The following is a 27,522-nucleotide window of genomic DNA, read 5'->3' on the forward strand; positions in this document are numbered from 1 at the left end:
TCATAGGTTGTAACAGAGGCCCTTGTTATAGCTGAGTACGGCTGGGATGCTGCTAAAGTAAAACAGTACTGATAATTTAAAAAATTAGTGGGAAAAAGCATCCCAGTTGGAGTGTGGAGGGCGCTGTTTGCGTGCTGTCCCTACCACCAGCGATGTGACCTATGATTTCTTTAAACTTGTTTCCTCGTTTGAATAATGGTACTGATACAGTCTTATAGGTGGTTTTGCAAACTGTTAAAATGCTTCACAAATATTTGGGTAGTTACCTGCGTGTATATTTACACTCCCATGACATTATTACTTTGTAATTTTATTCTACATCTTTAAGCAAGTGACTCTACTCTCAAACTCAGTACATCTAAGCCAATATATTTATAGAGGGGAAAATCCTGTGCTCAAGTGGCACGAATACTGATTTGAGAGTTAGAGAGCTCAAGTAATGTTTCTCCCATTTTCTTCCCTCCCTCCCTCTTCCTCTCCCTCTCCCTCTCCTCTTTCTCCCTCTCCCTCCCTCTTTCCCTCCCTCCCTCCCTCCCTTCCTTTTTTCCTTCCTTCCTTCTTTCCTCTTCTCTTCTCCTCTCCTCTCATTTCTTCTTTTCTTTATTTTCGACAGAGTCTCACTCTGTTGCCCTGGCTGAAATGCAGTGGTGTGATCATGGCTCACCATAGCCTCAACCTCCCAGGCTCAAGGGATCCTCTGTTTTAGCCTCCCAAGTAGCTGGAACTGCAGGTGCATGCCACCATGTCTGGCTGATTTTTGTATTTTTTTGTAGCAACAGGGATTTGCTGTGTTACCCAGGCTGGTCTTGAACTCCTGGGCTCAAGTGAACTGCCCGCCTTGGCCTCCCAAAGTGCTGGGATTACAGGTGTGAGCCATTGTGCTTGGTCTCTCCTATTTTCTATTCAATATGAAGAGCTAAAATCAGGTTTTAAAAAAGGTAAAGTATCCACAGGAAGAGAGGGATGCTGGAAGCTGCATATGCATTGAGCTGTGTTTTTTTTGCATCTCAGATGTTAGGATCCTACCGTATGACATTTTACAAGATTTCTGTTTGTTTCTTTTCTGTTCTGCAATGTTGATGTGCCCTTCACTTTGAGAGTGAAGTGGATAGACATTGCAGGTGCTGAGGTCTCTCCTTCCTGCCCTGCTCCCTGTACGTCAGCTTCCACTGCAGCAGGGCTGTGGTACCAGTGGCATGGGCACCTGTGAAGGGGGAGCGGAGGTTGCAGTCAGACTTCATGCAGGAATGTCTGGTAGAGTTGTTCTATCTGGGAATGAAGTGCTAATGGAAATATTTCATGATACCCACAACCTTGAACAATCAGGAGCCTTAGAAATATGCAGAAATGGGCTGCAGCTCGAGCTTCCAGGTACTGATCATCTTAGGAAATCAGTTGGTACAAGAACATATGTCCTAGAGAAGCTCGGGCTCTCTTGAGACCTTCATTGACTAGTGTCTCCTTTTTTTCTCTCTCTCCCTCTCTCCTTGTCTTTTTTTATCTGTTTCTTTTTCTTCCTCTCATTCTGTGTTTTTTACTCTCTAGATTTGTCATTTTCTTTCACTTCGTTTCCTTCCTTTTCCCCCTCTCCTTCATCCTCACTCCTCACTCTTTTTTTTTCTTTTTCTTTTTTTTTGAGACGGAGTTTCGCTCTTGTTACCCAGACTGGAGTGCAATGGTGCAATCTCGGCTCACTGTAACCTCCGCCTCCCTGGTTCAAGTGATTCTCATGCCTCAGCTTCCTGAGTAGCTGGGATTATAGGCACACGCCACCATAACCTGCTAATTTTTGAATTTTAGTAGAGATGGGGTTTCACCATGTTGGCCAGGATGGTCTGGATCTCCTGACCTTGTGATCCACCTGCCTTGGCCTCCCAAAGTGCTGGAATTAGAGGCATGAGCCACCATGTCCAGCCTCATCCTCACTCTTTTCTGTTCTCACTTTTCAGGGCTTAAGGCTCTGCCTGCTAAGTCTGCTGATTGTCCCCCTCTGAACATTCTTCATGGGTTTTTCTTTTTTTTTTATTGTATTTTAGGTTTTGGGGTACATGTGAAGATCATACAAAATTGTTACATAGGTACACACATGGCAGTGTGATTTGCTGCCTTCCTTCCCATCACCTGTATCTGGCATTTCTCCCCATGCTATCTCTCCCCAACTCCCCAACCCCCACTGTACCTCCCTATTTCCCCCTGACAGACTCCAGTGTGTGATGCTACCTTCCCTGTGTCCATGTCTTCTCATTGTTCAACACCCATCTGTGAGTGAGAACATGCGGTGTTTGATTTTCTGTTCTTGTGTCAGTTTGCTGAGAATGATGGTTTCCAGGTTCATCCATGTCCCTACAAAGGCCATGAACTCATCGTTTTTTATGGCTGCACAGTGTTTCATGGTGTATTTGTGCCACATCTTCATGGGTTTTTCTAGCTCTTGTTGGCTTTGGCGTGAATCCTTCCATCCAAAATGGGTGAATGTATTACTCTCAGGGAGCAACAAGTATGGATTTTTAATGACTGTCCTGTTGTGGTGAATTTATCTGACCATGGTAGGGTACTCACTGGGCAGCTGAGGACTTTAAGTCATTATCTTCTTTCACAAACCCAGAAGATGGGCAGCTTTCACCAGCAGCTCTGCCAAGCATTGACCTCAGCCATGGACTTATAGTTCCTCTTTGATGATGAAGGCTATTGTCTTTCTGATTATAGATTGAGGAAACTCGGCTTAACATTGACAAGATCTCAGAACATGTGGAGGAGGCTAAGAAACTCTACAGTATCATTCTCTCTGCACCGATTCCAGAGCCAAGTGAGTCACCTAACAATCACCCTTTCATTGGGGCTGAGCCAGCCTTGTTTTTTTGCTCTTCGTGAGCAGCAGGGGAGTGTACAAGTTACAGGGCACTAGTGTCCGTATTATGCCATTTCCCTCTCCTTTGCCTTACCTGAGCTCCCACTGCCTGACCACAGTCAGTGTTTCCTCTTCATGATCCCACTCGAACTATTTAGTGAGACTTTCCTATTTCCCAGCTAGTTCCTCTCCTGACTAGCCATGACTGTCATTGCTGCTCACACACCCCATGGCCTGTCCTGCCTCTGAGATTCTGCTTGTACTAGATCCCCAGCCTGAAATGCTTTTCCCAGTTCCCTTTCCAAATCTTGCCAGAGCAAGTCCCTTTTTTAAAATAAGGTGTTCCAAAATGGTTCAAGTTCACAGAAATCCCTTCTATCCCTAAACTTTTGTTTGTTACCACCACCAAGGCAAACTTTCCTCCACTAACTGTTTGCACGAGTGACTAACCTTTTGGCTTCCCTGGGCCATACTGTAAGAATTGTCTTGGGCCATACATAAAACACACTAACTGTAGCTGATGAGCTAAAGGAAAGGTTTGTGCATAATTTTCCTGATATCTGCCACCACAGATTAAAAAAAAGTCCATGCATTCCAAGGGTTGGACACGGCTGGTTTAGGGCTATATTTTCAGTTCTTAAGAACAGGGAACAAACCTGACACACTGTCATTCCACTCTTTCATTTTTCCCGTGGGCCCTATTACCTAAAGACTGAAGTGGGAACACTTTAGCAGAGCATGTGGGAATTGTCATAGTCACATTCCTGTCTTCCCAGCCAGCCTGTCTCCTGCCATCCTCCTACTGCTCTCCACGCTTCAGCCAGGCCAACTCTGGCTGTTCCCCAGACATTTTCTATTCACTCATACCCTTTACTTATGGTTTCTTCTCATAAGATTCCTGCTCTTAGTCTCTTTCTCTGCCTGGCTGACTCATAGTTCTTGAGACTCAGTCCTGCTCACCTCTGTCTTTAGAAGCTTTTCCAGGTCCCTCCAGGCTGTGCACACCTTGACCAGAACTCATACTTTACTCCACACTGGATGTTAGAGCTGCTGACTTATTTCTCCCTTGTCCTCTACTAGACTCTAAACAGCTTGCAGGAAATGTCTAGATCTTCTTTCTGATTCCATAGTTTCTAGCTCTGTTACAAAGCTGCAGTAGGGGCTGAAGGATGGCTTTTGGATGAATGGTTCTAGCTAACACTTAGTTTAGGGGCTGAAGGATGGCTTTTGGATGAATGGTTCTAGCTAACACTTAGTTTAGGGGCTGAGGGATGGCTTTTGGATGAATGGTTCTAGCTAACACTAAGTTTGCTCTGTACAACCTAGGATTGCTCTGGGTGTGTAGTACGTATGTCATAAGTATTTGCCTCATTTTAAGTTGATTAGCCTTGCTTGAAATCTCTTTTCCCCGTAAGCTCCCTAGAACCTTCTCAACTGAAGCCCCCATGGTATGTTCTTCCCTCTAAAAGCAAATTTCTCACAATTTTATGTGTTGCAGGATTACCTGGGAGGGTTGAAAGAGCTGATTTTGCGGTTCCAACTCTGGGTGTTTTTGTTCTGTGGACTGGGATCGGGTGCCTGGAAAATGCCTTTTAAAAAATAAGCAGTCTGTGATTGTAATGACAGATTCTGGGGAGTGCACTGTGATAAACACGGCTCTGGGCAGTGGATGCCTGAGAAAGCTCCCCTCCTCTGATTATGCTTGCTGTAGCCCACAAAAGAATCAGTCTTCTCCTTTCTAATGGATTCTGCCTGCCTTTGTTTACCCAGAAACCAAGGATGACCTAGAGCAGCTGACGACTGAGATTAAGAAGAGGGCCAACAACGTCCGCAACAAACTGAAGAGTAAGAAGGGAACAAAGGGAACAAGCCAGTCCCCACCACCATCTGTCTCAGCTCGCGCACCTGTAATCCCAGCTACTCGGGAGGCTGAGGCAGGAGAATCACTTGAACCCTGGAGGCGGAGGTCTCAGTGAGCTGAGATCGTGCCATTGCACTCCAGCCTGGGTGACAGTGAGACTCCAGCTCACTCTGGGTCCAGCTTTCTGAACTGAAACTCCTCTTGTTGGAAGGGACACCACTTGGCCCATCTTTGCTTGTGGTTTGGGCTCTGTCTCTGCAATGATCCATTGTAGCCCCAGAAATTTACCTTTTCTTAAATCCTTACTGTACTTGAAAGAGTCCAGAATTGAAGCTAGAAGATGAGAATAAAAATGTGCTTTTAGCTGCTGAGTAGTTGTGTGACTTCGTCCTGGTTCTTAAACTTAGTTTTTCAACCTTTCTTTTCTTTTCTTTTTTTTTTGAGAGAGAGAGAGTCTCACTCTGTGCCCCAGGCTGGAGTGCAGTGGCATAATCTTGGCTCAGAGCCACCTCCACCTCCTGGGTTCAAGTGATTCTCCTGCCTTAGCCTCCCGAGTAGCTGGGATTACAGGCATGTACCACCATGCCCAGCTAATTTTCGTATTTTTAGTAAAGATGGGGTTTTGCCATGTTGGCCAGGCTGGTCTGAAACTCCTGACCTCAAGTGATCCACCTGCCTTGGCCTCCCAAAGTACTGGGATTACAGGCATGAGTCACCGTGCCCAGCCCGTCAACTTTTCTCTTATTGGTCTTATTTCCCTGGCAACAACATACTTAAAAAAAAAAAAAAGAAAGAAAAAGAGTCTTGCTTTGTTGCCTAGGCTGGAAGGCAGTGGCACAATTTTGGCTCGCTGCAATCTCTGCCTCCTGGGTTCAAGTGATTCTCATGCCTCAGTCTCCCAAGTGGCTGGGATTACAGGCATGCACCACCACGGTCGGATAATTTTTGTATTTTTAGCAGTGACAGGGTTTCACCATGTTGGCCAGACTGGTTTCGAACTCCTGGCCTCAAGTGATTCTCCTGCCTCAGCCTCCCAAAGTGCTGGGATTCCAGGTATGAGCCACAATGCCCAGCTACTTACATACATTTGAATAGTGATTTTAGAGATACATAGATGCAAGAGATATCATTCAGTCTACAGATATTTCTTGGTAGGCTAGGCATACTACCTTCTCATACCCTCACTCTCCCCATTTGGGAGAGGATAGTTCAATGAAGCTGCTGTCATAGATTCAATTCTTCCAGGGCCCAGAAGATTTACTTAGTTCAGTGGCGATAGCCTGAATTCTTGCCCAGTGTATTTGGTGCGTGCACGCTATTCATCTGAGGAGAAAGCATTATTGATTGCTTAGCCCAGTTTACCATTTATTCCCCTCAAGTAAATTGCAGTAACTGTTTTAACTGGAGGGTTCATTAGCAGCAGATTCCGGGAATAACAGTGATAGTGCACCTGCCACTGTGCTAGGCACTTTATGTGTCTTCTGACTTAATCTTCACATTAGTATTGTGAGGGAGGGACTAGTATTGTGTTTTACAGATGAGAGAACAGGTCCAGTAAGAGAGGTTAAGTGGCTTTTTCAAAATCACACCTAGTAGGGCAAGGATTCAAGCCTAAGTCTCTTGGTGACCAAAACCCCTGCTGTTAATTGTTATGCTAAAATCTGGTCATTGTAAAGGTTGTGGAATGCACATCCTGTGGCTCACCTGGGAGATGACCTTTTGAGGTGATACCTACCTGTTGTTCCATCTCCATGGACTGGGGTTTGTGGGAATGAGTGAGGAAGTTTCATTGAGTAGCATGTTTCTTGGAGGAGGAGATAGACTGTGAATATAACCTTCCTCTCCTCTTCAGGCATGGAGAAGCATATTGAAGAAGATGAGGTCAGGTCATCAGCAGACCTTCGGATTCGGAAATCCCAGGTAAGACTTTTCCTGGTCTGATTATCTAGTCCAATCTCTTATTATTTTTCCTTAACTGTGGAGAGATTTTTTTTTTAATACAGTCCTTATTTGAAACTCAGTTTTAAGAACTGCTAGAGGGGAACTTTCCAGGTTGAAATAGGGATCAGGGCCAGAGTCCAGCCCTTTTGGCCCCTCTCTTGTACCCTCTTCTCTAAGGAGGCCCCTGAAGAGCTTCTTCAGGCTTCCTAAAGCACAGCATAGGATTCAGTGTGCCTCCTTGTTTTACAGGAGAGGAAATAAATATCTTCTCTCTAACAATTGTTAGTCATTGGTTGTCACATTTGGAGCTAGGCACTTTAGGGGTCGTCAAATATATGATCCTTGTCTTTAAAGAACTGGCATGCCATTCAAGTGGCATAGAAAGCTATTACCTAAGACCCAGCAGGAGGATGGGATAAGAAGACACATGTGGCCAGGTGCGGTGGCTCACGCCTGTAATCCCAGCACTTTGGGAGGCCGAAGTGGGCAGATCACCTGAAGTCAGGAGTTTGAGACCAGCCTGGCCAATGTGGTAAAACCCCATGTCTACTAAATATACAAAAATGAGGCAGGCATGGTGGTGCATGCCTGTAGTTCCAGCTACTCAGGAGGCTGAGACAGGAGAATTGCTTGAACCCGGGAGATGGAGGTTGCAGTGAGCCGAGATCGTGCCACTGCACTCCAGCCCAGGTGACAGAGCGAGATTTCATCTCAAAACAAACAAACAAAAAAACCAAAAAAGGACACATGCATGGTGCTCTCAGCGTCCAAAGATGTCAGGAAGAACTGGGGGTTGCCAGAGGAGGCTGGGCCAAGAGTGCCAATGTGAGCAGGCTCAGGAAGCAGTCTCCCCGCTCTGAGAGGTACAGGGGCAGGAGTAGGGTATATGGTGGTTGGTAGTGGTTGGGGGTAGACGTAAGGGGCAGACATGAAGACAATAAATAGGCTTTCGGAGGAAAAGGTTTGCTGTGGGATAGTGGGCACATAATTTTTAGTAGATAATGTAGTGCCACATTCTAGAGGTCTTTGAGGAGCAGTCTAGAGAATTTGGATCTGATGTTGGAACTTACAGGCATTTGCTTCAGGCGGTGGTATATTAGGAGGACTATTATGGTAGCCATTTAGAAACTGTTTGCAAGTGGGACGGAGGCAGGGGACTGGAATGTCCCTAGTTAGGTTTTTGTAATGGCGTTCGTCTAAATTTGCATGGTGGTAGTGGGTTTGGAAAAGTATAAATAGTGGTGATTTTCCAAATGAAAAACCAGTAAGTAGGGCTTGATGCTGAGAGGTGAGTGAGGAATACAAATTCTTAGGAAGGTTTTAGCTTAGGCATCCAGGGCTGTTGAGAGAACATCTGCTTAGAAGCAAGAGAAGTTGGGGAGATGAGTTTAGGGTTAGAACTCAAGGATCTTTGGTCAGTTTGACATGTGGGAAGGGAATCTGACAGTTTCAGAATGCAAGCGTTGTGCCACAAAAATGCTGCTAGTCCATATGGCTGCAGGGCTTAGAGATTTAGAGATGACTGCTGGCCTCACAGTTACCTTGTGAGGTCAGCAGTAAACCGGTTTCAGTAAACTGGTGCTGAAACCATGCTTTGGAAAGGGCGCTGGACTCTCCCAGGGGCGCAAAGCTAGGAAACAAAAACCTTGGGTTGATACCTGGTCGATTCCAAGTCCAGTGCTACTGTAGACGGCTATGTGGGGATGGGGAGGGGTTCCATAACAGTTACAGAACCACTGGGGGCTGACTGCATTTTACATCGTCCCACAGCACTCTGTTCTTTCTCGGAAGTTTGTGGAGGTGATGACCAAATACAATGAAGCTCAGGTGGACTTCCGAGAACGCAGCAAAGGGCGAATCCAGCGGCAGCTTGAAATTAGTATGTGCCTGAGGTTTGGCGTGTGCCCTCCACCTTTCCTGCCACCTGGTTATCCATCCCAATTTTTGAGGCCCTGGGGGAGCAAGCAGCACCCACACTTTGTGCCTAAGTCTAGGGCAGATGCTATCGCACTGGCATATCCTGAATGCTGTGCTGTAGGCTGAAAGGTGACACCGTGTTTATCAGGCCCAAGTAGTTATATTGCATGGGGTCCAGCATCTTCTCCTCTATAGAAGGGAATTGCTTGCCAAACAGTTGCTCTCCTGTGGACTCATTGTATCATTCTGCTGTCTGTTTGACAGCAAAGCACATTTATGAAATACAAAGTGTGGTGTAAGTTGCTGGGAGGAATAGAGAAATAAATAAAGTTATACCCTTTAGGAATTTTAGGGATACCCTTTAGGAAGGCAGGGCCCTTCGGGGTGGAAGGTGCTTTGGGTGAGAGGAATGGTATGAACGTACTCAAGAAAGAGCAAGCGTGTTTAGGAGTGGCAGGTCATCCAGGGTCTGGGAAAAGGGTGTGTCTGGAGTAACTTAAGGTTAGGATGGATTGAGGGAGGGCTTGCCCACGAACTGGCATGTAATAAGGGCCTTGGATCCCATAGTGTAGTGAATGCGGCAAAGAAATGCTCTGAGCTGGGAAGCAATGTAATGAGATAATGTGCTTTAGGAAGGTAACTGCTGACAATGTTTAAGGATCGCTTGGATTAGGGGAGAAATAAGATGAGTCAGGAGACAATTAGGGGAGTGTTGTAAAGACCATGGTCTTTATAGGGAAGTCACGTTCCTAGTTTTCAGGGACCTTATCAAATGGTATTTCACTGTGATCTTATATTTGATGCTCTGCTTCTTTTGTTATAAAGCCGGCAAAAAGACAACAGATGAGGAGCTGGAGGAGATGCTGGAGAGTGGCAACCCAGCCATCTTCACTTCTGGGGTGAGTGCCCCGTGTGCTCGGATAGCATATCCCTCTCATGAGCAGGGAGGCCACTGTGGAGCTCACGCGGTCCAGCAGGTGGAGGGGGTGCTGCAGGTGCAGGGAGTTCAGGGAGGCAAGGAGCTCCCGAGGAGTGTGTGTGAGGGCTGTGACAGGGGCAGCCTTTCTTGCAGGGGTAGCTGACAGTCTCTCTGTGTGTGGCCTGTTGTAGATCATTGACTCACAGATTTCCAAGCAAGCCCTGAGTGAGATTGAGGGACGGCACAAGGACATTGTGAGGCTGGAGAGCAGCATCAAGGAGCTTCATGACATGTTTATGGACATCGCCATGCTGGTGGAGAATCAGGTAAGTGGCAGTGAGTCCCAGAGTGGGGAGGGAGGAGAGGAAAGCTCAGGGTCTCTGGAGAACAGGGAGGAAGGGAATTCTGGAAGCCAGTGAGGTAGGGTGGGAGAACCATTGGGAATTTGCATAAAAGAGAAACAGAATTCCATGGGAAAGTGTGCATTCAAATTGAACGCTGACACTTTGGGTGATCTTGGCCTTTTCATTCTTGTCCATCTTTTTGGCCTTGTAGTTGTTGATAGTTGACATAGAGGTTGATGTGTTCTGTCAATTACCTAGTTCCCCCAGATTTTAACATTTTTAAATTTATTTTTATTTTTAAGGTGAAGTATTGCTCTGTTGCACAGGCTAGAGTGCAGTGGCATGATCACAGCTCACTGCAGCTTGACCTCCCAGGCTCAAGCAGTCATCCTAGGATTTGTCTTTTTTCTTTCTTTTCTTTTTTAAAAATCAGAGATGGGGGTTCCTAATGGTGATGCTTTAAAACAGTTTCCTGATATGGACCAGTTCACTGATGACATTGAAAATGTGATCTTTTCTCTGGTTTACAGGGAAAGCTTAGGTTTAACAGAAGTTTTTGTTTTGTTTTTCCTGTTTGTGTTTTTCTAAAAATTTTGACACCTTTCACTAAGGCACAGAGCAGACAACATGAATGAAGGAGTAGTGAAATAGCATTTACAGAAGGAGTCACAACACTCATGGTGCTTAATTCGACAGCTCATTTTGTCCCAGGCATGCTTGCTTGGGATAGAGTTCTGGATTGCCTGCATAGGGTGCTAGTTTCATGTAGTCAGATGGTTCCCAGTTCTTATGGGACAGTTAAGTGTGCCACAGGGTCATGGTGCTGTGCACTATTGCCATGAACTTTCAGCAGCTCTGACACCTGGATAGGAGAGAAAATTGCTTCCATAGTAGGCAGACTGCAAAAACCTAGTTGAAGCCCGAGCACGGCTTGACTGGTTTTTGATGTTGGTTCCCTGCTGAGGGCCTGGGTGGTTTCCCCAGTTCCCCACTGGCCTCCGAGACCATTTCTCAAGTCCCTCCGTCCCACCTTTTCTTTTTCCCCCACACTGCTTTGCCGAGGAACTGGCTTGAGATTCAAGTGATGGTAAGTGCCTTGTTCTGTTTACAGACCGCCATAGAGTGACAGAGTAGGGTTGAGGAGGGTCTGGGTAGTTGAGGAGAATTCCTAAGACACCTAAGATTCATTGGAATGATTAAACTTCCCTGTCAGGAAGTAATTGCTAGGAGACTGTTGGGAATCTTATCAAGAGACCACTGTCTGGAAGGGAAAATATACCCAAATAGCCTGGGTAAACCCAACGTCTGTCACTTAAAGGGCCTGGAAATAACTTAGAGAAAGCAAATGTTCCCCACCTCAGCTAGTTATTGAGTACCTACTGTGTGCCAGGCACTCTTCTGCAGTTAGTGAATGTACTCAATTCAGGCTGAATGATGTTGCTTGAGGTCTGAATGACCAGGAAGAGATCAGCATCTGGTAATGTCCTAAGAACATGAGATATCCTTAATTTTGGTTCTTCTCCATGTGCTTAAGTGTGAAAAATAAATAAAAAAGGTTGTCCAGGGATACCTCAGAGTGTATTTATAAGGAGTTACCAGGCATCTAGACAGTATGTTCTGGATGCCTGGTGGAGTGCTGGTCACAGAGAAGTAGGAAAATTCAGTGAAAGCTTCTTGAACAAGTGACTGCCACCCCAACCCACCACCAAGGACTGAGGAGCCACAGGTAGTCCCATGGAAAACGTGAATGCGTGCCCTCTGGAAGGCCATGCATCAAGGTTTCTGGATTCTCCTCTTAACCACTGAAGATGGGAAGAAAGAGAATCCCTTCCCCACATTGGCTAGAACTGTCCTGGGGCATTTACTGTGTGTGACCAGAGTCTGTTCTTTGCAGGGTGAGATGTTAGATAACATAGAGTTGAATGTCATGCACACAGTGGACCACGTGGAGAAGGCACGAGATGAAACTAAAAAAGCTGTGAAATACCAGAGTCAGGCCCGGAAGGTGAGACTCTCCTGTTGCCTTCAGAGAAGAGAGTCCATTTGGTTAGCTGTGTCTCGCTCTTTCTCTTCCCTCTCCCTATCTCTGTTTCTGCTGCCGCCACCTCTTGCATCTGGGGAAAGGGATCCATGATTGACCGTATTGAGAACAACATGGACCAGTCAGTGGGCTTCGTGGAGCGGGCCGTGGCAGATACCAAAAAGGCTGTCAAGTATCAGAGTGAAGCCCGGAGGGTGAGCACCTTAGTCTCAGCTGTCTTAGCAGCTTCTCCTCTCCCTGGCCATCCCCACCTGTGTCATTGAGCCCACCCTCCCTGTCATGACCTCATCAACCCCTCCCTCAGCCTTTCCTAGATACCAGCTGGCTGCCCTTCCTTCTCAGGTGTGCCTTGCATGGATCTGGCTCACAAGCTATCTCCCCAGGAACCCACATTTGAAAGGCAGTTCTGTAGGATAGATGCATGGCCCAGGTGTTGCTGCTGATCTTCTCCTGGACTTAGCTCATGAGACTTTCAGATGTTACACTTGACTCCTCTGTTCAGAAACCCTCTTCATTGTCTTTCACTCCAGGCTCCCAAACCCTGCCTCCCTTCTCTTTTTCTCTACCTTGTACTTGAGGTATGCAGTTTTCTCTACCCATGCTAACTGCTATGTATACATTATCTTATAGCTAATGGAGTACCTGTTATTTCTACTTTATAAAGAAGACAGTTGAGGGTCAGGGGTTCAGTAACTGACTTCAGGCCACCCAGCGAGTAGAGGCACTGGAATTCAAGTTTCGATCCCAGGCATTCTCTTTCTACAACACCACCATATTTGCCCACCCTCTGGTGCCCCTCCTGCTTAAGGACTTCTAGGCTTCTGGGCTCATGACTGTGGGTATCCAGCTCTGGTGGCTTCTGCTTTTTAGACTTTTCTCCTTTGGCTAGTTCTCTTGGGCTCTGACACTGTTGTTCTTTGTTTTTCTTCCAACTTAACCTATTGCTTATACAGGGATTTAGGGGACTGGGAAGTTATTTGACATGGTGAATCCAGAATGGATGGCATTTTCTCATATCCAGGCAGTGGACTGGGTCTGACAGGTAAAAGTGTACTTTAGGGGACAAATGGACAAAAGTAGGAAATCAGGACTCTATCAAAAATGCCTTTACATTCCCTCTGAAAAAGGGAAAAATCAGTCAGCCACTTTTTATCTTGGCCAAGTGCTCCTTAGAGACCCCATGATAGTGGTTCTGATTATATCTGTCCACGTATGCAGAACTGCAGTGTGAGCTGAGAGCTGAGAACTGAGAGCAGCCTCATATTTCCCTCTGCTGGCATTGCTAGCCTGTAAGTAATTTAAAAAATGTAAAATGTCCTAGGCTGGGTGTGGGGGTTTATACCTGTGATGTGATTACAGGTATAAACCACCATACCTAGCCTTCCTTTTGGGAGGCCGAGGTGAGAGGATTACTTGAGCCCAGGAATTTAAGACCAGCCTGGGCAACATGGGAAGACTCTGTCCCTACAAAAATAAAACAATGAGCTGAGCATGGTGGTGCATGCCTATAGTCCTAGCTACTCAGGAGGCTGAGGCAGGAGGCTCACTTGAGCTCAGGAGGTTGAGGCTGCGGTGAGCCATGATCGTACCACTGCACTCTAGCCTGAGTGATAGAGAAAAACCCTGTCTTAAAGTATCCTAGAAGGATGTCTGCGTGTAGAGATGTTGGCTTCTCATTCAGATTGGTAAGGTGTTTTCTATGTAGAGGTGACAGGGGTTGGGTTTTGGATGAGTTGTTTTGTTTTTTGGTTGTTTGTGATAATTTGTTTTTGTCTTATTCCTCTCTCCAGAAATTGATAATTATCATTGTGGTAGTAGTTGTGTTGCTGGGCATTTTAGCATTGATTATCGGACTTTCCGTTGGGCTGAAATAAGAGTGGCCTAAGAGGCTGCTGCACTGAAATGTAAGTAAACGAATGGTTCTTGGGGACTCTGGATTTGGCTCCACAAGAGGAAATTAGCTTGGGATTTCAAACTCTTCTTCTTTCCCACTATGATTGTCCTTGGACACACTGAGCTTTCTAAAACTTTTCGGTAGCCTGTGGATTCTTTATCTCTTTACAGTTCTATTCTTGGTTTCTGGCTGCAGTACATGGGTGAGGTCTCTGTTCCTATCCTGTAGATTCTGTCCCCAAACTCTGTCTTGTCATATTTCTCACCACTTCTCCCAGCGTACCTGAGCACCCCATTCAACTCCCCTTACTCAGGAAGCATGCTCCTAAGTTGAGTACATTGGATCTGGGGTCTGTCTTCTGAATTCTTACTGATTTTCATAGATGTTGGGCTTTACTTTCTGTTTCCTTTTCAGTGTAAATGAAGCTCTGAGTTAGAATTTGGGTCTGCAGATTTTTTTTGTTGCTGATTGGTTGGGTCTTAAATGATGACAGTTAACACACTTTTGAGTGTTGCGTTGTACCAGACAATGTACTAAACACGTTATGCATGTATCATTGAATCCTTACAACATCCTGTGAGACAGATACGGTATGATGCACATTTTACTGACAAAGAAACTCAGTCAAAGAGAAGTTAAATAACAGGGCCAAGTTCACACAGCTAATAGGGGACCTAGCTTCTCTTTGTAAAAGAAGGTAGCCATTATCATTACCTATAAAGCCTGGAGAACCTTAGAGGATAGTGATATTAAAATTTAGACTATTAATTTTTTTGAAAACTTGTTAAAAATGATAGACATATCACTGAATCACTGGTTGTTTTTGAGACAGCCTTGCTCTGTCACCCAGGCTGGAGTGCAGTGGCATGATCTAGGCTCACTGCAACTTCCGTCTCCTGGGTTCAAGCGATTCTCCTGCCTCAGCCTCCTGAGTAGCTGGGATTACAGGCACATGCCACTGCACTCGGCTCATTTTTATATTAGGTAGAGATGGGGTTTTGCCATGTTGACCAGGATGGTCTTGAACTCTTGACCTCAGGTGATCCTTCCATTTCAGCCTCCCAGAATGCTGGGATTACAGGCATGAACCTCTGTGCCCAGCCTGAATCGCATTTAATAATAGTGAGCATATCAAGAATCTGGCTATTGGAACTATTAAGACTTTTAATTATTATTTTTTTCTTTTTTACTCCACATATGCAACTGAAGACTTTTGTGACTTAGATTTTTTTTTGAGACGCTGTCTCATTATGTTTATCACCCAGGCTGGAGTGCCATGGCGTGATCTTGGCTCACTGCAACCTCTGCCTCCCAGGCTCAGGCGATCCTCCCGCCTCAGCCTCCTGAGTAGCTGGGAGTATAGGTGTACACCAACACGCCAAGATAACTTTTATATTTTTTGTAGAGACAGGGTTTTGCCATGTCACCCAGGCTAATCTTGAACTCCTGGACTCAAGTAATCTGCCTGCCTTAGCCTCCCAAAGCACTGGGATTACAGGCATGAGCCACCGTGCCCAGCCGGTGACTTTTAAAATATTTTTCTGAATAAAATATAGCATGTATTGTTAAAAAAACTGACCTATAAAATACAGAGAAAATAAAAGTAGTCAACTTTTAATATTATTGCTGATAACCTCGTGGCATGTTCACACATTCAGACATAGTTTTATGTAGTTCAGATTATATTATCCATAGTTTTGTGCCCAGTTACAAAATCATAAGCATCATTCCACAGTATTAAAATCGTTTTGTAAATCTAATTGTCAACACGAGATTGTGGCCATGCTCACAAATATTTAACATTTTCACAATGTTGGAAGTTTATGTTATTTTGCTATAGCTGACAGTGTGACTAATCTTATTTAATATTTTTCTCACTTAAAGTTTCTCTTTATTACAAACTCATATGAGTTGGATTACTGAGATAATAGGCATAAACATTTTTAAGACTTGGCACATAAAACCATGGCAGTACCCAGAGCTGTGCCTTCCTTTTATATTTATTTCAGTGTGTCTCTTCTTACTCCTCCTCCTTCCATGTGACCAGAGGGTTTAAAAGTCAGCTTATTATAGCATTGAATATTCAACTTCATCTTGAAAAGTAAACAACAGTGAGATTAACAGCCTCTCATAGACAGGTGGTTAGTTGATTTTTTTTTTTTCCCCTTCTTTTTTCTGGCACTTGGAGACTAGCACTTGACTTTTTTGTGTGAAGTTTAAATTTTGTTTTGGCTCCGAACAATCTGATTGGAATAGATGTTGAGATTTTAGAAAGATATAATAGTTGTTATTATCCCATATCCTTGGATGAAATATCACATGCAAATTCATGGTGCCCCTTTCCATTCCTAATTCCAGGACTTCAGAATGTGTATGAATCATTTTTCGAGGACGTAACTCCTCAAAGAGGAGCAGACTAATTAAAATGTTGTTTTTGGTTGACTAACTCTATATTTAACATGCTAAATTGCTGGGCAACTGTTAAGCTGCTTTTATTGTAGTTTATTCGTGTTCCCTAATAAAGTCAAGACTGATTGTTGCCTTGGTCTGGACTCCCCTCTTCCTCCATGTCACCCAAGGAAGAGAGGTCTTTGAGCAGGATGGAGGGAAGACAGTGTGTTTATATTTCCTAGTACTATGCCAGCTGCTTGGTCTAGGATCATAGTATCCTTCCCCATTTTATAGACGGGGAAAGAGCAATGAAGTTAAGGAACTTGCCCAAGGCTACATAGCTCATAAGGTGGAGCAGCCATAATATGACCCCTGAACTTTTTCCATATGCTTCTCATTGTGCCCTTCTGCTTTCTAAAAGAAAGGCAGCAGGGAGTTAATGAAGATTGAGAACCAGAAAGGAGCTTCTGCAGCCTGTCTTCAGGAGAGTGCTGCTGTGGGCCCTGCAGAGCAGGTGTTTTCACTAGGGATCGTTCCTTCCCACCACATCCTTTCATGGGTGTGGACAGCCTGTGAGAAGGCTTATAAAAGCCTTAGAGGCTTTTCTATTTTTTTCCCCCTCTCACAGTAGGGCTTGTTATCTTTGTATAGTGGGATATTTAACTCCAGGTTCTGTCTTGGGTTTGTCTATTTCATAGTGAATTCTGGGCTTTCCTCCCCACCTTCTCGGTTTGTGGATGACTTTTTCTGTTGCCCTTTGCCTTCTTCCTTTGTACTGATCAACTCCTCCTTTTCCTGCCTTCTAGAAACTGATTTCACTCCAGCCTGGTGTGGCCACCCTTGTCTTCAGATGAGAATGGAGTCTGAATGGCCTTCCTTGAGAGCGAGTGCAACCCATTCCTTTGTTTCCTTGTGACCACCCTTGGACCTGACACTCCGCTAACAACCTAGCCCTGGGGGAAGGCGATCTACCTGATGCGACCCTGAGTTCTCCTCAGAGCCTCCTCCTGCCCCACCGGCTCTCAAGTACCTTTTCTCCTGGACTGTGTGAACCCAGCCTGCTTCCTTCCTCCCTGTCCTGTTTCAGATTTTGCCTTGCACCTGGGAAAGCCCCTGGGAGATCCTCCCAAGGTGCTGTATTTTTCTACCTCATGGATTATTCTCCCAGAAATTGCAATGTATTTTTTTTAGGGGAGTATCTTCAACAAAGCAGAAGGATTCTTCTACGTTTGGCAACAATAAGGCTTGCATCCGAGCCTTCTACCTGGCAGGATGCCAATCCTGTTTGCTGTCCCTATGTCCTGAAGACATGAGGGACTGGCAGATGTCATTTTGGTCTGAAGAGTTGACTTGTTGAAATTCAGCCTTAAATTAAGCTCTTAGTTGTTCAGCTTGGAGGGCAACTTTGATTTTTCTGTATGTTGTAGTCTCTCGTATTCACTTGGGCGATCAGGATGATATAGTCATCTGAGGTTATGCTTTGCAAAAGGCTGAGGGTATGGAATATTTGTTTCCATGTCTGAGTCTTAGAAATTGCTGTGATACTTTGTGAAGCTATTGCCTTGGGGCCAAAAATAATCAGGGATTTTAAACTGGGTAAGGGACAGGGTGCTAAAATCTTAAGCTCTGGAAATATTTCATGACACTGGTGTATTCACTCATGTGTTCCAGATGTATTCTAATTGTGTATGAGATGTTTGTACACATGTGTGTGTCTCTCAGGAAGTAGGAAATAAAAATGGAAGATACTATGACCTCAAAAAAAAAAAAAAAAAAAACCAACTTTGAGCTAGGATAAAAATTGGGTAAAGGACATTTGCTTGCCTGCAAATGAATCACTATGGAAATGTGATCTTCCCATATCATCAAGAAACTTGTTTTCTGGATGAGTACTGGGAGAATAAAATGAGAACTCTGGAGTGAGCTAAACTGATCCAATTAAGTTTTTCTGCTTAGCAGACAGAATATAATTTTTTGACAACCTTCCCCACGTGGTGCCTGTGCTAGGTTTGTCCTGAGAACGTCCCTCAGTAATTTCATATTTATGTGGCCTACAGGATGTCCTGTCTGCAGGGCTGAGTCAGTTGGGGAACACCAGAGGCTACACAGGACCTCTTCTTGCTACTGGGTTAATGAGCTTGACAGGTTCTTTGTCTCACCCAATTCTTATCATGTAAGCAGCAGCAGCCGCCAGGAACTCTTCAAGTGTAGCACAAGTCTGTGCTAACCCAGTGGTAAAATCCCTTAGATCCCCTGCTGGTCTCCGGCAGTCTCCTTGATTTGGGGTACCGTGTATATTTTCAGCTTTGACTTTAATGCTTTCTAGGATGGGGTGAGCACCCTTAATCGAGGCACTCTCCATTAGCTTCCTTTGCGAAGGCTACTTACTGCCGGTCACAATCCAGCACTCAGACAGAGCCAAGGGGATATTCTCTTGCCCACGGCTATGATGTCAGACAGTGCATGGGTTCTAGCAACAAGAGACAAGATCACCAAAGGCCTTTGCTCCCCTCTGACATGGAGGCCTGGGGCTTACAGTTTGGAATACAACATGTGAAGGGTTTTTTTTGTTGTCGTTTATATTTTTTAAATGTAAATTTGATTATTTTATTGCTAATTTAAAAATAAAAATGACTTTATATTGATTGTGAAACAGTTTTCTGGCTCTATCTCTGTGTAGAAACACTTAGTGATTTGGTGCCACCATGTGGTGATTTTAATTCAGGTTTTAGAATTAAAACAGTTCAAATCTTTTTAAGCCATGGAAAAGTTCAATGTTTGAACATGGTTTAACTCCCACAGAATACAGTGTCACTATGTTTGAGTTTCAGATTTGAGGTGTTCCCCCCAAAAGAATTTGGTTCAGTCCTTGAGAGTATCTGGCTCTAGGAGGAAATGGTGAGATCTGTCATATTATCTAGAAGGCAGAGTGATCATACCAAACATCCTCGGGAACTCTGATCTAATTTTTGAATTTCTCACCAGAAATTACATTTCTACGAACATTCTGGGTTCTAGAAGCCAGATCCATCTCCCTTGTCCTCCTGTTGCTCTCTTCCTTCATGCCCTCTCCCATGCCCACATGCAGTCATCTCCCTTCCTGCAGAACGCTTTTGCGGTGGTTTCTCATGTGTTCTTTCTTTCCTTGTCTGGATGAGCAGAAGAAGATCATGATTATGATCTGCTGTATTATCCTTGCGATCATCTTAGCTTCCACCATTGGGAGCATATTTGCCTGAAAAAGGTGAGCCATGTGTGGGGAGGGCCAGGCCTTCTTTTACTTACTTGAAACCTTTGTGTCCTGGGGGCACTCTAGTTGCCTTAATCTGGGTGGGATTAGGTATTGATAAAGGTTAGAGAAAACTAAGGAAAGGGGTGTTTCAGAGACAGAAAAGGGAGCGAAGAATGAACTGTTAGCAGGTAGTCTGTGGGAGGAGAGGGGGAAGACAGAAGGTGGCGATCTGTCCTGTAGCCAGGTGTGGCACAATGTTTTGTACAGATCAAGGATATTGACTCCTGCTAAACAGTTTGAGCCTTGGTACCTGGAAGTGCAAAAGGAACAAGAAGTAGTTCTTGCATTAGATGCATCTTGAACTTTTTGGAAGAGGGCTGGCCACACAGTAAACTCGAATTAAGTTTCTTCCTTTTCAAGGTTAATGAAAGTTAACACAGCCTTGTGTATAGTCCCTTACCCCTGTTTAAGAGGGATTTGGGGATCCCAGCCACAAACACCATGCTATATAATCTATGACTTTTTTCCCTTCATTTTTGTTATCTCCCACAGCCCTCACAGATTGGTCGACTGGCATTTGTAATCCTCCTTCCACTTCTGTGGTACCATCACTTCTCCACGCAGACTCTTCATCAGCTTCTCCTCTTTCCATTATGAAACTTCTTAGGAAACAGGGCATCAATCAACTACTTATTAAGAATTATGCAAAGAAGAACAAACATAAAAATACAGATTGGGTGGAGGACAGGGACAGGGAGTAGATACATAGCTGACTAGGCAGATGGCTTAAAGGAGGACTGCAGGGTAGAGAAGAAAGCAGAGTGGGTCCCTCTTTAGGAAGTGAAACTTAGAGCCTGCACGTGCAGCACGGCTGTGAAGGGGCAAAAATCATAGTGCACCTAACTCAACAGGTTCTTACTTGAACTGCTGTGAGTTGGTCAAGTCAGGGACTTCTGCTCTTCTAGGTCTCACCTTTGACCACCTTACATCTGTTTCCTCTTTCAGGCTCCAGTAGTACTTAAAAGTGAAGTGTATCTAAGGATAGGCACATGCCTATCTTGCTCACTGCTGTGTCCCCACTTTTTAGCACAGTGTCTGCTGCTTACAGGTACTCAAATATCTGCTGACTTATAATTAAGCTCTTACTTCAGTCATGGACAAATCCTTGGGTTTGACTCCTAAACTCTTTAGGGTACCAATGAGAACATGGTTATTATCAGAGGCTGTTGGGAATGGGCTGATCTATTAATGCAAAAATGCTGCCAACCCTCCCCCCCATTACCAGATCAACTTTAAAGTGCTTTTTCTATGGGTGGTGATGGTGGACTTATATCAACAGCCTCTTAATCTGTGGAGAATATGGCTGGCCCCAGGACTGTGGTTTAATAACTCAACACAGGCCCACAAAATAAAAGAAACAGGTTTATAGTATGACTGATCTCTCACATCAGTGGCACACTCTGTGAACCATAACAAAGAACAGATTAAGGTGTCAGGTGAGAAAGGTAAAATGAAGTTCTCACTCACTTCACCTCTCACCTGATTTGTGTCGTTAGCTGAAACTGCTGGCCAGTATAAGTGTAAGAAACTGTTATAGGCTGGGTGCAGTGGCTCACGCCTGTAATCCCAGGATCATGGGAGGCCGAGGCAGGTGGATGACCCGAGGTAAGGAGTTTGAGACCAGCCTGACCAACATAGTGAAACCCCATCTCTACAAAAAATACAAAATTAGCCAGGCAAGTGACTCATGCTCCTTGAGAGGTTGAGGCAGGAGAATTGCTTGAATGCAGGAGGTAGAGGTTACAGTGAGCCGAGATCGTGCCACTACTGTACTCCAGCCTGGGCAACGAGAGAAATTCCATCTCAAAACAAAAAACAAAACAAAAAAGAAGCTGTTCTAAATACTGTCCCCAGCTCCATTCAAAGTTCAGTTGTGTTCAGCTTTAACACGAGCTATGTGAATGTGTTCTAGTGCAGATAACTTTGTGATTTAGTTACAAGAATTTCACTAAAAATTCAAAAAAATCACAGTATACAACCGTGAGGAGCACACAACTGCTAAGTTTGTACTTCTGAAAGTAAATTATTACTTTGTTTGATACTTTATTTTTTAAAAAAGTGAGATTAAAAAATATTTTGGTCAGTGCTGTATTCTACCCACCTTCAAAAGCCAATGGTTTAATATTTCTATTAATTTGTGCTTCCTTTAGTTTGAATAGGGGATAGAAGACTGCAGCTGGCTAGCTCTGGAAAACATGAATCTGGGCAAACAGGGAGCTGGAGCTGTGGAGATGAGTCCTAGGGGGCCCTCATTCACTAGCAGTTAAGAATTTACATGTGGCATGGCGTGTAGCACTGTACTGGATTCTGCAGGGGCACAAACATAGACCCTCCCTCTTTGGAGAATTTCAGACCTAGAAAAGGCCACACAGTTTTAACTTTTGCTATTGGTTCCTTTGCTAAAAGGCAAAGGGTATGTTCATTGCATATTGTCCAACATTCCCATTCCAAGACTGAGAGAAGATGGGTAGCTGGGCATCAATAAATGTTGAATCCATTGACCTATGTACTGTTGTTTTTTTTTCTTACACTAAAAATGTGTTTTTACCTAGTAAAATATCACAGAAACTGGCTCCGGAAGTGTGTACATATAAAAGGCAGTAAAGTTAGACTCGCATCATAGATGGCAGAATGCAAACCTTTGTTTCAGCCTTCATGTTCATCTTACAGCCCAGGAGAACCAAGAGCACTTTACAGTCATTCAGGCCTATTGTAAAATCTCTTAAGGGATTAAGAATGACCAATGAGAATTTATATCCTGATGTTCAAATTTTATTTAATGAAAATATAATAGAGTTGTCATTTTAAATCAACAAATGTCATTGTTTTTCAGAAATCATCTACTCATATGCTGCTCCTTAGTTATGACTTAAGAGCTACCCAAAGACTTAAGTGGGTCGGCTGAGGGAAAGAAAAATGCAGAATCCTTCTTTCAATAGCCTATATACAGTTATCTCTTACAGTCGCTACACACGTTCGGGCATGTAGAACTTGCCCCAGTATTTCCCCTTCTGAGTCAAGTCATACGGGCTCAGTACTTTCCGAATGCCCAGCATGTTGGCAGTGGCTATTCGCTCAAATGTCCAGGGGTTCTGGTTGTTACGTTCTCTTTCCTCTTGATCTTTCCGCATCTTCGCTAGAGTCTCGCGGCTCACGGCCTTTGCTGGGAAGGGCAACTTGTGGGCCACCTGGTTAAGGAAACCTTGCACTTCTTCGAATTCACAACGCCCACCCATCTCTACTACAAGGCGGCCAGCCTTTACAGGTGTCACGTAGTGGTCAATGGCACCTTTGCCTCCCCCCATGCGGTGCCCAACACCTTTGCGAGTGATGGGCTTGAAAGGGGCTGGTACTCGCCATATGGCAAACATGTTCTTGGGGTCCATAGAGCGGTTGATTGTCAGGCGCATCATTTCAAAGTGCCCCCAGTGGAGGTAGCCACCACCCAATGCCTAAAAGTGAATGGGAGAATTACAAACACATGTGACTTCGATATCTTCCATGGGCTCTTCTATAATGTCTCTCGTAGTAACTATGGCTTCAATGATACAATTGAAAATACAAATTTAAGGTCTAATAAGTTCCATGGAGGAAAAGCGTAGGGTGCACAGTAATAAACAGAGTGAGGGGGACCCACTTCAGTGGAGAGGCAGGGAAGGCTTCTTTGAAGAGGTGACATCTAAAGCTAAGGCCAGAATAAAAAGACCAACCAGCCAAGGGAAAACAGAGGAGTGTGCCAGGCATAAGAAAGGCTTCTGTGGAGGCACTGGCACAACAGAGGGCTTGGCGAGTTGAACAGAAGCCAATGTGGCTGGAGTAGAGTGAGGAATGTGGAGAGTGGGCAGGAGGTTCTGAGAGGTCAGTGGGGATGATCATGTACGCTGCAGGAAGAGGACTTTAGAATATCACCTTGGCTGCCTGTGGAAAATAAATCCTAGGGCACACCCATTTGTGTAGCTGCAGACATCAAGTCTTCATGGAAGCTTGATCTTTCCGCATCTTCACTAGAGATACTTCAACAAGTAAGGAAACAGCTATTTTCCACATCTGAAATTGTGGATAGTTTTATTTTTTCCAGGGCTTGAAAAGATCTCATGATCTGATTATGGGGCAAATTAGATAGCCCCTTCCTTCTCCTGCTGTTACATTATTTTCACTCTACATTAAAAAAAAAAGTATAACCCAAATGTTTACTGGGTACCCAGTAGCCTCTGTACACATCAGTTTAGAGAGCAACTGGTGGCAGTTCTAATAAAAACTGTAGAGGAAGAGACTAGAATTAACTCAAGAAGTATGAGATTCTGTTACTCCCTAGCTTCTATTCCAAAGCTGCTTGATGCTGAATTCACTCACCAAGATCGCAAAATTGCCTTCTGTGAACTCCGTAGCTTCAGTGGAAGGTCCCCGTATGTCACTCAAATTTCTAGGTTCTTTTTTTACTTTTGGCACAAGTGGTACCCTTTCAACAAATCTAAGCTTGGGTTTTTCAGGAATGGAAACATCTAAAAGGAGCACAGACAACCAGGATAAAGTAAAACTACACATCTCAAAACATTTATTTTCTCCCTAGAAAGATTTATAACAGATGAAAGTCTTAATTTCTTTCTTCTTCATTTTTTGATAGAGACAGGGTCTCACTATGTTGCCCAGGTTGGTTTCAAACTCCTGGCCTCAAGTGATTTTCCTGCCTTTAATTCCCAAAGTGTTGGGATTACAAGTGTGAGCTGCCATATCCAGCCTGAAAGTCTTAAAGTTACCACTGAACAATAATTCCAAAGGTACATTACATTTTTGCAGATGCTTTTAGTGACACTGGAATCTTCTGGCTATGACTAGGGCTAATGCAAATGTTTCTAACACTTTAAAGATAGCAAAGTTTTAACTTCTTAATCCAAACACATTTATTCATCACCAACTCTGTACCTAATGCTGTAACAGCAATTGTTTGGAAATCACTAGTTCATTTAATCTTCAGAAAAACTTTATAGCTTCGGTATTCTTTCAGGGCTTCCTTTTTTAAAAATTTTAAACCTGTCAAAGTTTAACACAGATACACCAAAGGGACAAATTAAAACATACAGCTCAGTAAATTACTAGAAAGTGAATGCATGAACACATATCACTAACACCCAGATCAAGAAACAGGACATTAAGCAGGTAATATATTTAATCTCCATTTTATAGAAGAACCTGAGGCCTAGAAACATTTTATTTTTGGTCTATGCCATCCAGTTAAACAGCAAAGCTCTATAGCATGTCAGAAAAACATATACATATATATTTACTGCCTCTCTGGATGTTAATGGTAGTGGAAGAATACTATATTGTACATCAAAATATCTAAGTTCTCCAGGTCTGCCACATTATTGTTGAGAAACCACCTAGGAATCCTTTGATCAATGCTCCTTCTCTCATATATGCAGGGACTTTTCATGCTGAGGCCTGCACAGGTACTCACTGTGCAACAGCATGCCAGGTTTTGGTGGGTGGGCACAACTTTAGGCCAGACATGTAACATCATCTTTATCATCCTTACTTGACAATTTGGGGAAAAAAATCAACATGTAAGTCATTTAAAAAAAATTTCTAAAGTGAACCAAGTATGGCTTTATAATGGAGACAAATATAAAACAGGAGACTTTGAGGAAATTGTTAAATTATTACTATCAGAATTTCAGAAGCTGCCCCCCCAGCTTCTCTAAGCAGCTACAGAGAAACTTAGTACTGCTTTCTTCCAACTACAAGTGAAAATGTACTTTCAGAACATATAGTGGTTAAATAATTCTATATAGAAGACCCTCAGATGTACAGACCCTATTCATTTTTTGAGGGTTCCAGTATATATATATTTTAAAAGTAAACTAGTTTTACAATATTGTACCTTACCTTAAATTTAACAAAGCTTTTTACATATTGTATATATGCATATATGTAACCTTATTTGGAGAGAACATGAAAAGTCCAGATTTTTTCTTTCCTTTGAGACAGAGTCTCACTCTGTTGCCCAGGCTGGAGTGCAGTGGCCTTCTGAGTAACTGAGATTACAGGTGTGCACTACCATGCCCAGGTAATTTTTTGTATTTTTAGTAGAGACGGGGTTTCGCTTTGTTGGCAGGCTGGTCTTAAACTCCTGGCCTCAGGTGATCTGCCCACCTCCTCTTCCTAAAGTGCTGGGATTACAGGCTTGAGCCACCGTGCCGCCCAAAAATCCAGATTTCAGGCCTATTACTACTGGCTGAGTGGACCACGGGCCACACACCAGTGGGAGGCGTTAGGGAAGCTATATCATTAGACACTCCTCCATAAAAGGAGGGAACGTTTTTGGTTTCCTTTGTTCTTTGATTTATTTCTAGTGCTCAGAATATTGGTTGGCAAGATAATAGGTTCTAAAAACATATTTACTGACAGAGTGATTGGGGATAGGAAACACAAGAACACTCCTATGTCATCTCACACCCTCTGCTGGTTTCCACCAGAGAAAAGACTTAGAAACAGGAAAAAGACAAGTTCTCACCTTCAAAACTTGGTACTGGGAGCAGTGTCTTTAGTCCAGCACTGGCGGGGAGGGGTGCCCAAGAATCTACAGAGACAAATGAAGTTAAACGACGCAGGTGACAAGGCCAGAGCCCCGGTACAACCTGGGCCAAAGGTACTTTTTTTTTTTGAGACGGAGTCTTGTTCTGTCACCCAGGCTGGAGTGCAGTGGCGCGATCTCGGCTCACTGCAACCTCCACTCACGGGTTCAAGAGATTCTCCTGCCTCAGCCTCCGGAGTAGCTGGGATTACAGGCAACCGCCACCACGCCCGGCTAATTTTTTTGTATTTTTAGTAGAGACAGGGTTTCATAATGTTGTCCAGGCTGGTTTCAAACTCCTGATCTCAAGCGATCCGCCTGCCTCGGCCTCCCAAAGTGCTGGGATTACAGGCGTCAGCCACCCCGCCGGCTCAAAGGTACTTCTGCTGGAGGATTCTTGAGGTGTGGAATGCGGGTTCCACTAAATGGACTCAGAGGCTCAGGCCCCGCAAAAGGCCAGCCGGGGTCTCTGGGCGCCGAGTCCCAGGCGCAGCTGTGACCCTCTTGCACGAACCCCTACCGTGGAGGTCCGCGGCGGGATAGCGCAGTCCCTAACCAGCGCTTCATCCAACATATGCAGAGCCGCTTTTGGGTTAGGGAGAAAAAGCACCAGAGGGTGGGGGAGGAAAAGGGATAGTCTTTAAGAACCAAAGGGGACTTCTGACCTGACAAGGGCACACGCAGGAGCGGCGCACTGGCACGAGCCAGCAGCCTCCACATGGTCACGGGCGTCTGGGGGCGCCGAGCTCCCCACAGCGGCAACAGGGACCCCCTCCACGCCTGCAGGCAGCTGCGTTCTAAGGCCTGGAATTGACTTAGGACGCCGCTCAGTGGGGGCGGAAGTGATGTTCACTCAAGCAGTGTCCCGACGGAAGCGGAAGAAACGCGCGCTTCGGCGGGTTGAGTTCCTGCGATGGTGTTCGCGAGTCAAAGGCGCGATTCTCCCAGCCACGCCCAGGGCCTCTGTTGGTTCTCTAGCTTTCGCCTTCCAATCACCGGTCTTTCCACAGAAGAGGGAGGCGGGGCAGGGATTCTTTTGTTTTGTTTAGTTTTTTTTTTTTTTTTTTCCTGTGGAATATAACTGTCAGTGCCTGCCCGTCGCTTATCAAGCTGGTCCGTTAAGGTCCACAGCCTTTGAGACCTTTTTCTAGGGGGCCCCGCAAAGACATTAGGAAAACACTAGATTTGGCATTGGTTTAACATTTATGGGGCAATTGCAATGTGTCATTGAGTACCTAATTGGTTAGTTCTGCCAACGAATCTATGAGGTAAGTCATTATACTTATTTTGCAGATTCCATCCCGAGGGTGGAATGATTTAACTTATTCTGTGTCATACAACAGGAAAACAATACCTTCAGGATTTGAGCACAGTCTGTGATTCCAGAGATCTCAGTGAATGAACAGTATTGTTGATGAAGCAAGTCAAACTCTGTAAAATTTTGGAAGAGATTTATTCTGAGCCAAATATGAGCAACCATGGCCCATGACACAGCCCTCA

General features: G+C 44.5%; 2 protein-coding genes across 16 annotated transcripts in view; one reads left to right on the plus strand and one right to left on the minus strand.

Moving 5' to 3' along the window:
- The window catches only part of STX3 (syntaxin 3), a 49,384-nt gene extending 29,308 nt beyond the window's left edge, over window positions 1-20,076 (plus strand). For 2 of the 15 annotated variants that reach the window (XR_013523447.1, XR_013523445.1), the window contains exons 3-10: window positions 2,707-2,806; window positions 4,619-4,693; window positions 6,562-6,629; window positions 8,421-8,529; window positions 9,393-9,466; window positions 9,678-10,917; window positions 11,725-11,835; window positions 16,963-18,809. Coding sequence is in view for 9 of the 15 variants with exons in the window: in XM_035262795.3 (XP_035118686.1) it covers window positions 2,707-2,806; window positions 4,619-4,693; window positions 6,562-6,629; window positions 8,421-8,529; window positions 9,393-9,466; window positions 9,678-9,812; window positions 11,725-11,835; window positions 13,662-13,745 (756 nt within the window). In the remaining 6 variants the exon portion in view is untranslated. Of the gene's footprint in view, window positions 1-2,706; window positions 2,807-4,618; window positions 4,694-6,561; window positions 6,630-8,420; window positions 8,530-9,392; window positions 9,467-9,677; window positions 10,918-11,724; window positions 12,066-13,661; window positions 13,776-16,962; window positions 18,810-19,317; window positions 19,401-19,940 lie in introns of those variants that run through there. The other 13 variants (XR_013523443.1, XR_013523442.1, XM_078341111.1 and 10 more) reach the window with 11 other exon arrangements.
- Window positions 20,077-22,204: 2,128 nt separating this feature from the next.
- MRPL16 (mitochondrial ribosomal protein L16) lies at window positions 22,205-26,898 on the minus strand. The gene is made up of 4 exons (XM_002755372.7): window positions 26,688-26,898; window positions 25,963-26,028; window positions 23,802-23,950; window positions 22,205-22,900 (listed from the first exon to the last, which is right to left on the minus strand). Exons 1-4 carry the CDS (start codon window positions 26,740-26,742, stop codon window positions 22,415-22,417), a joined length of 756 nt encoding a protein of 251 aa, XP_002755418.1. The 5' UTR covers window positions 26,743-26,898; the 3' UTR covers window positions 22,205-22,414.
- Window positions 26,899-27,522: the final 624 nt, after the last annotated feature.

The sequence above is a fragment of the Callithrix jacchus genome, chromosome 10 (genome assembly GCF_049354715.1).
Source record: "Callithrix jacchus isolate 240 chromosome 10, calJac240_pri, whole genome shotgun sequence".
Classification (NCBI taxonomy): domain Eukaryota; kingdom Metazoa; phylum Chordata; class Mammalia; order Primates; family Cebidae; genus Callithrix; species Callithrix jacchus.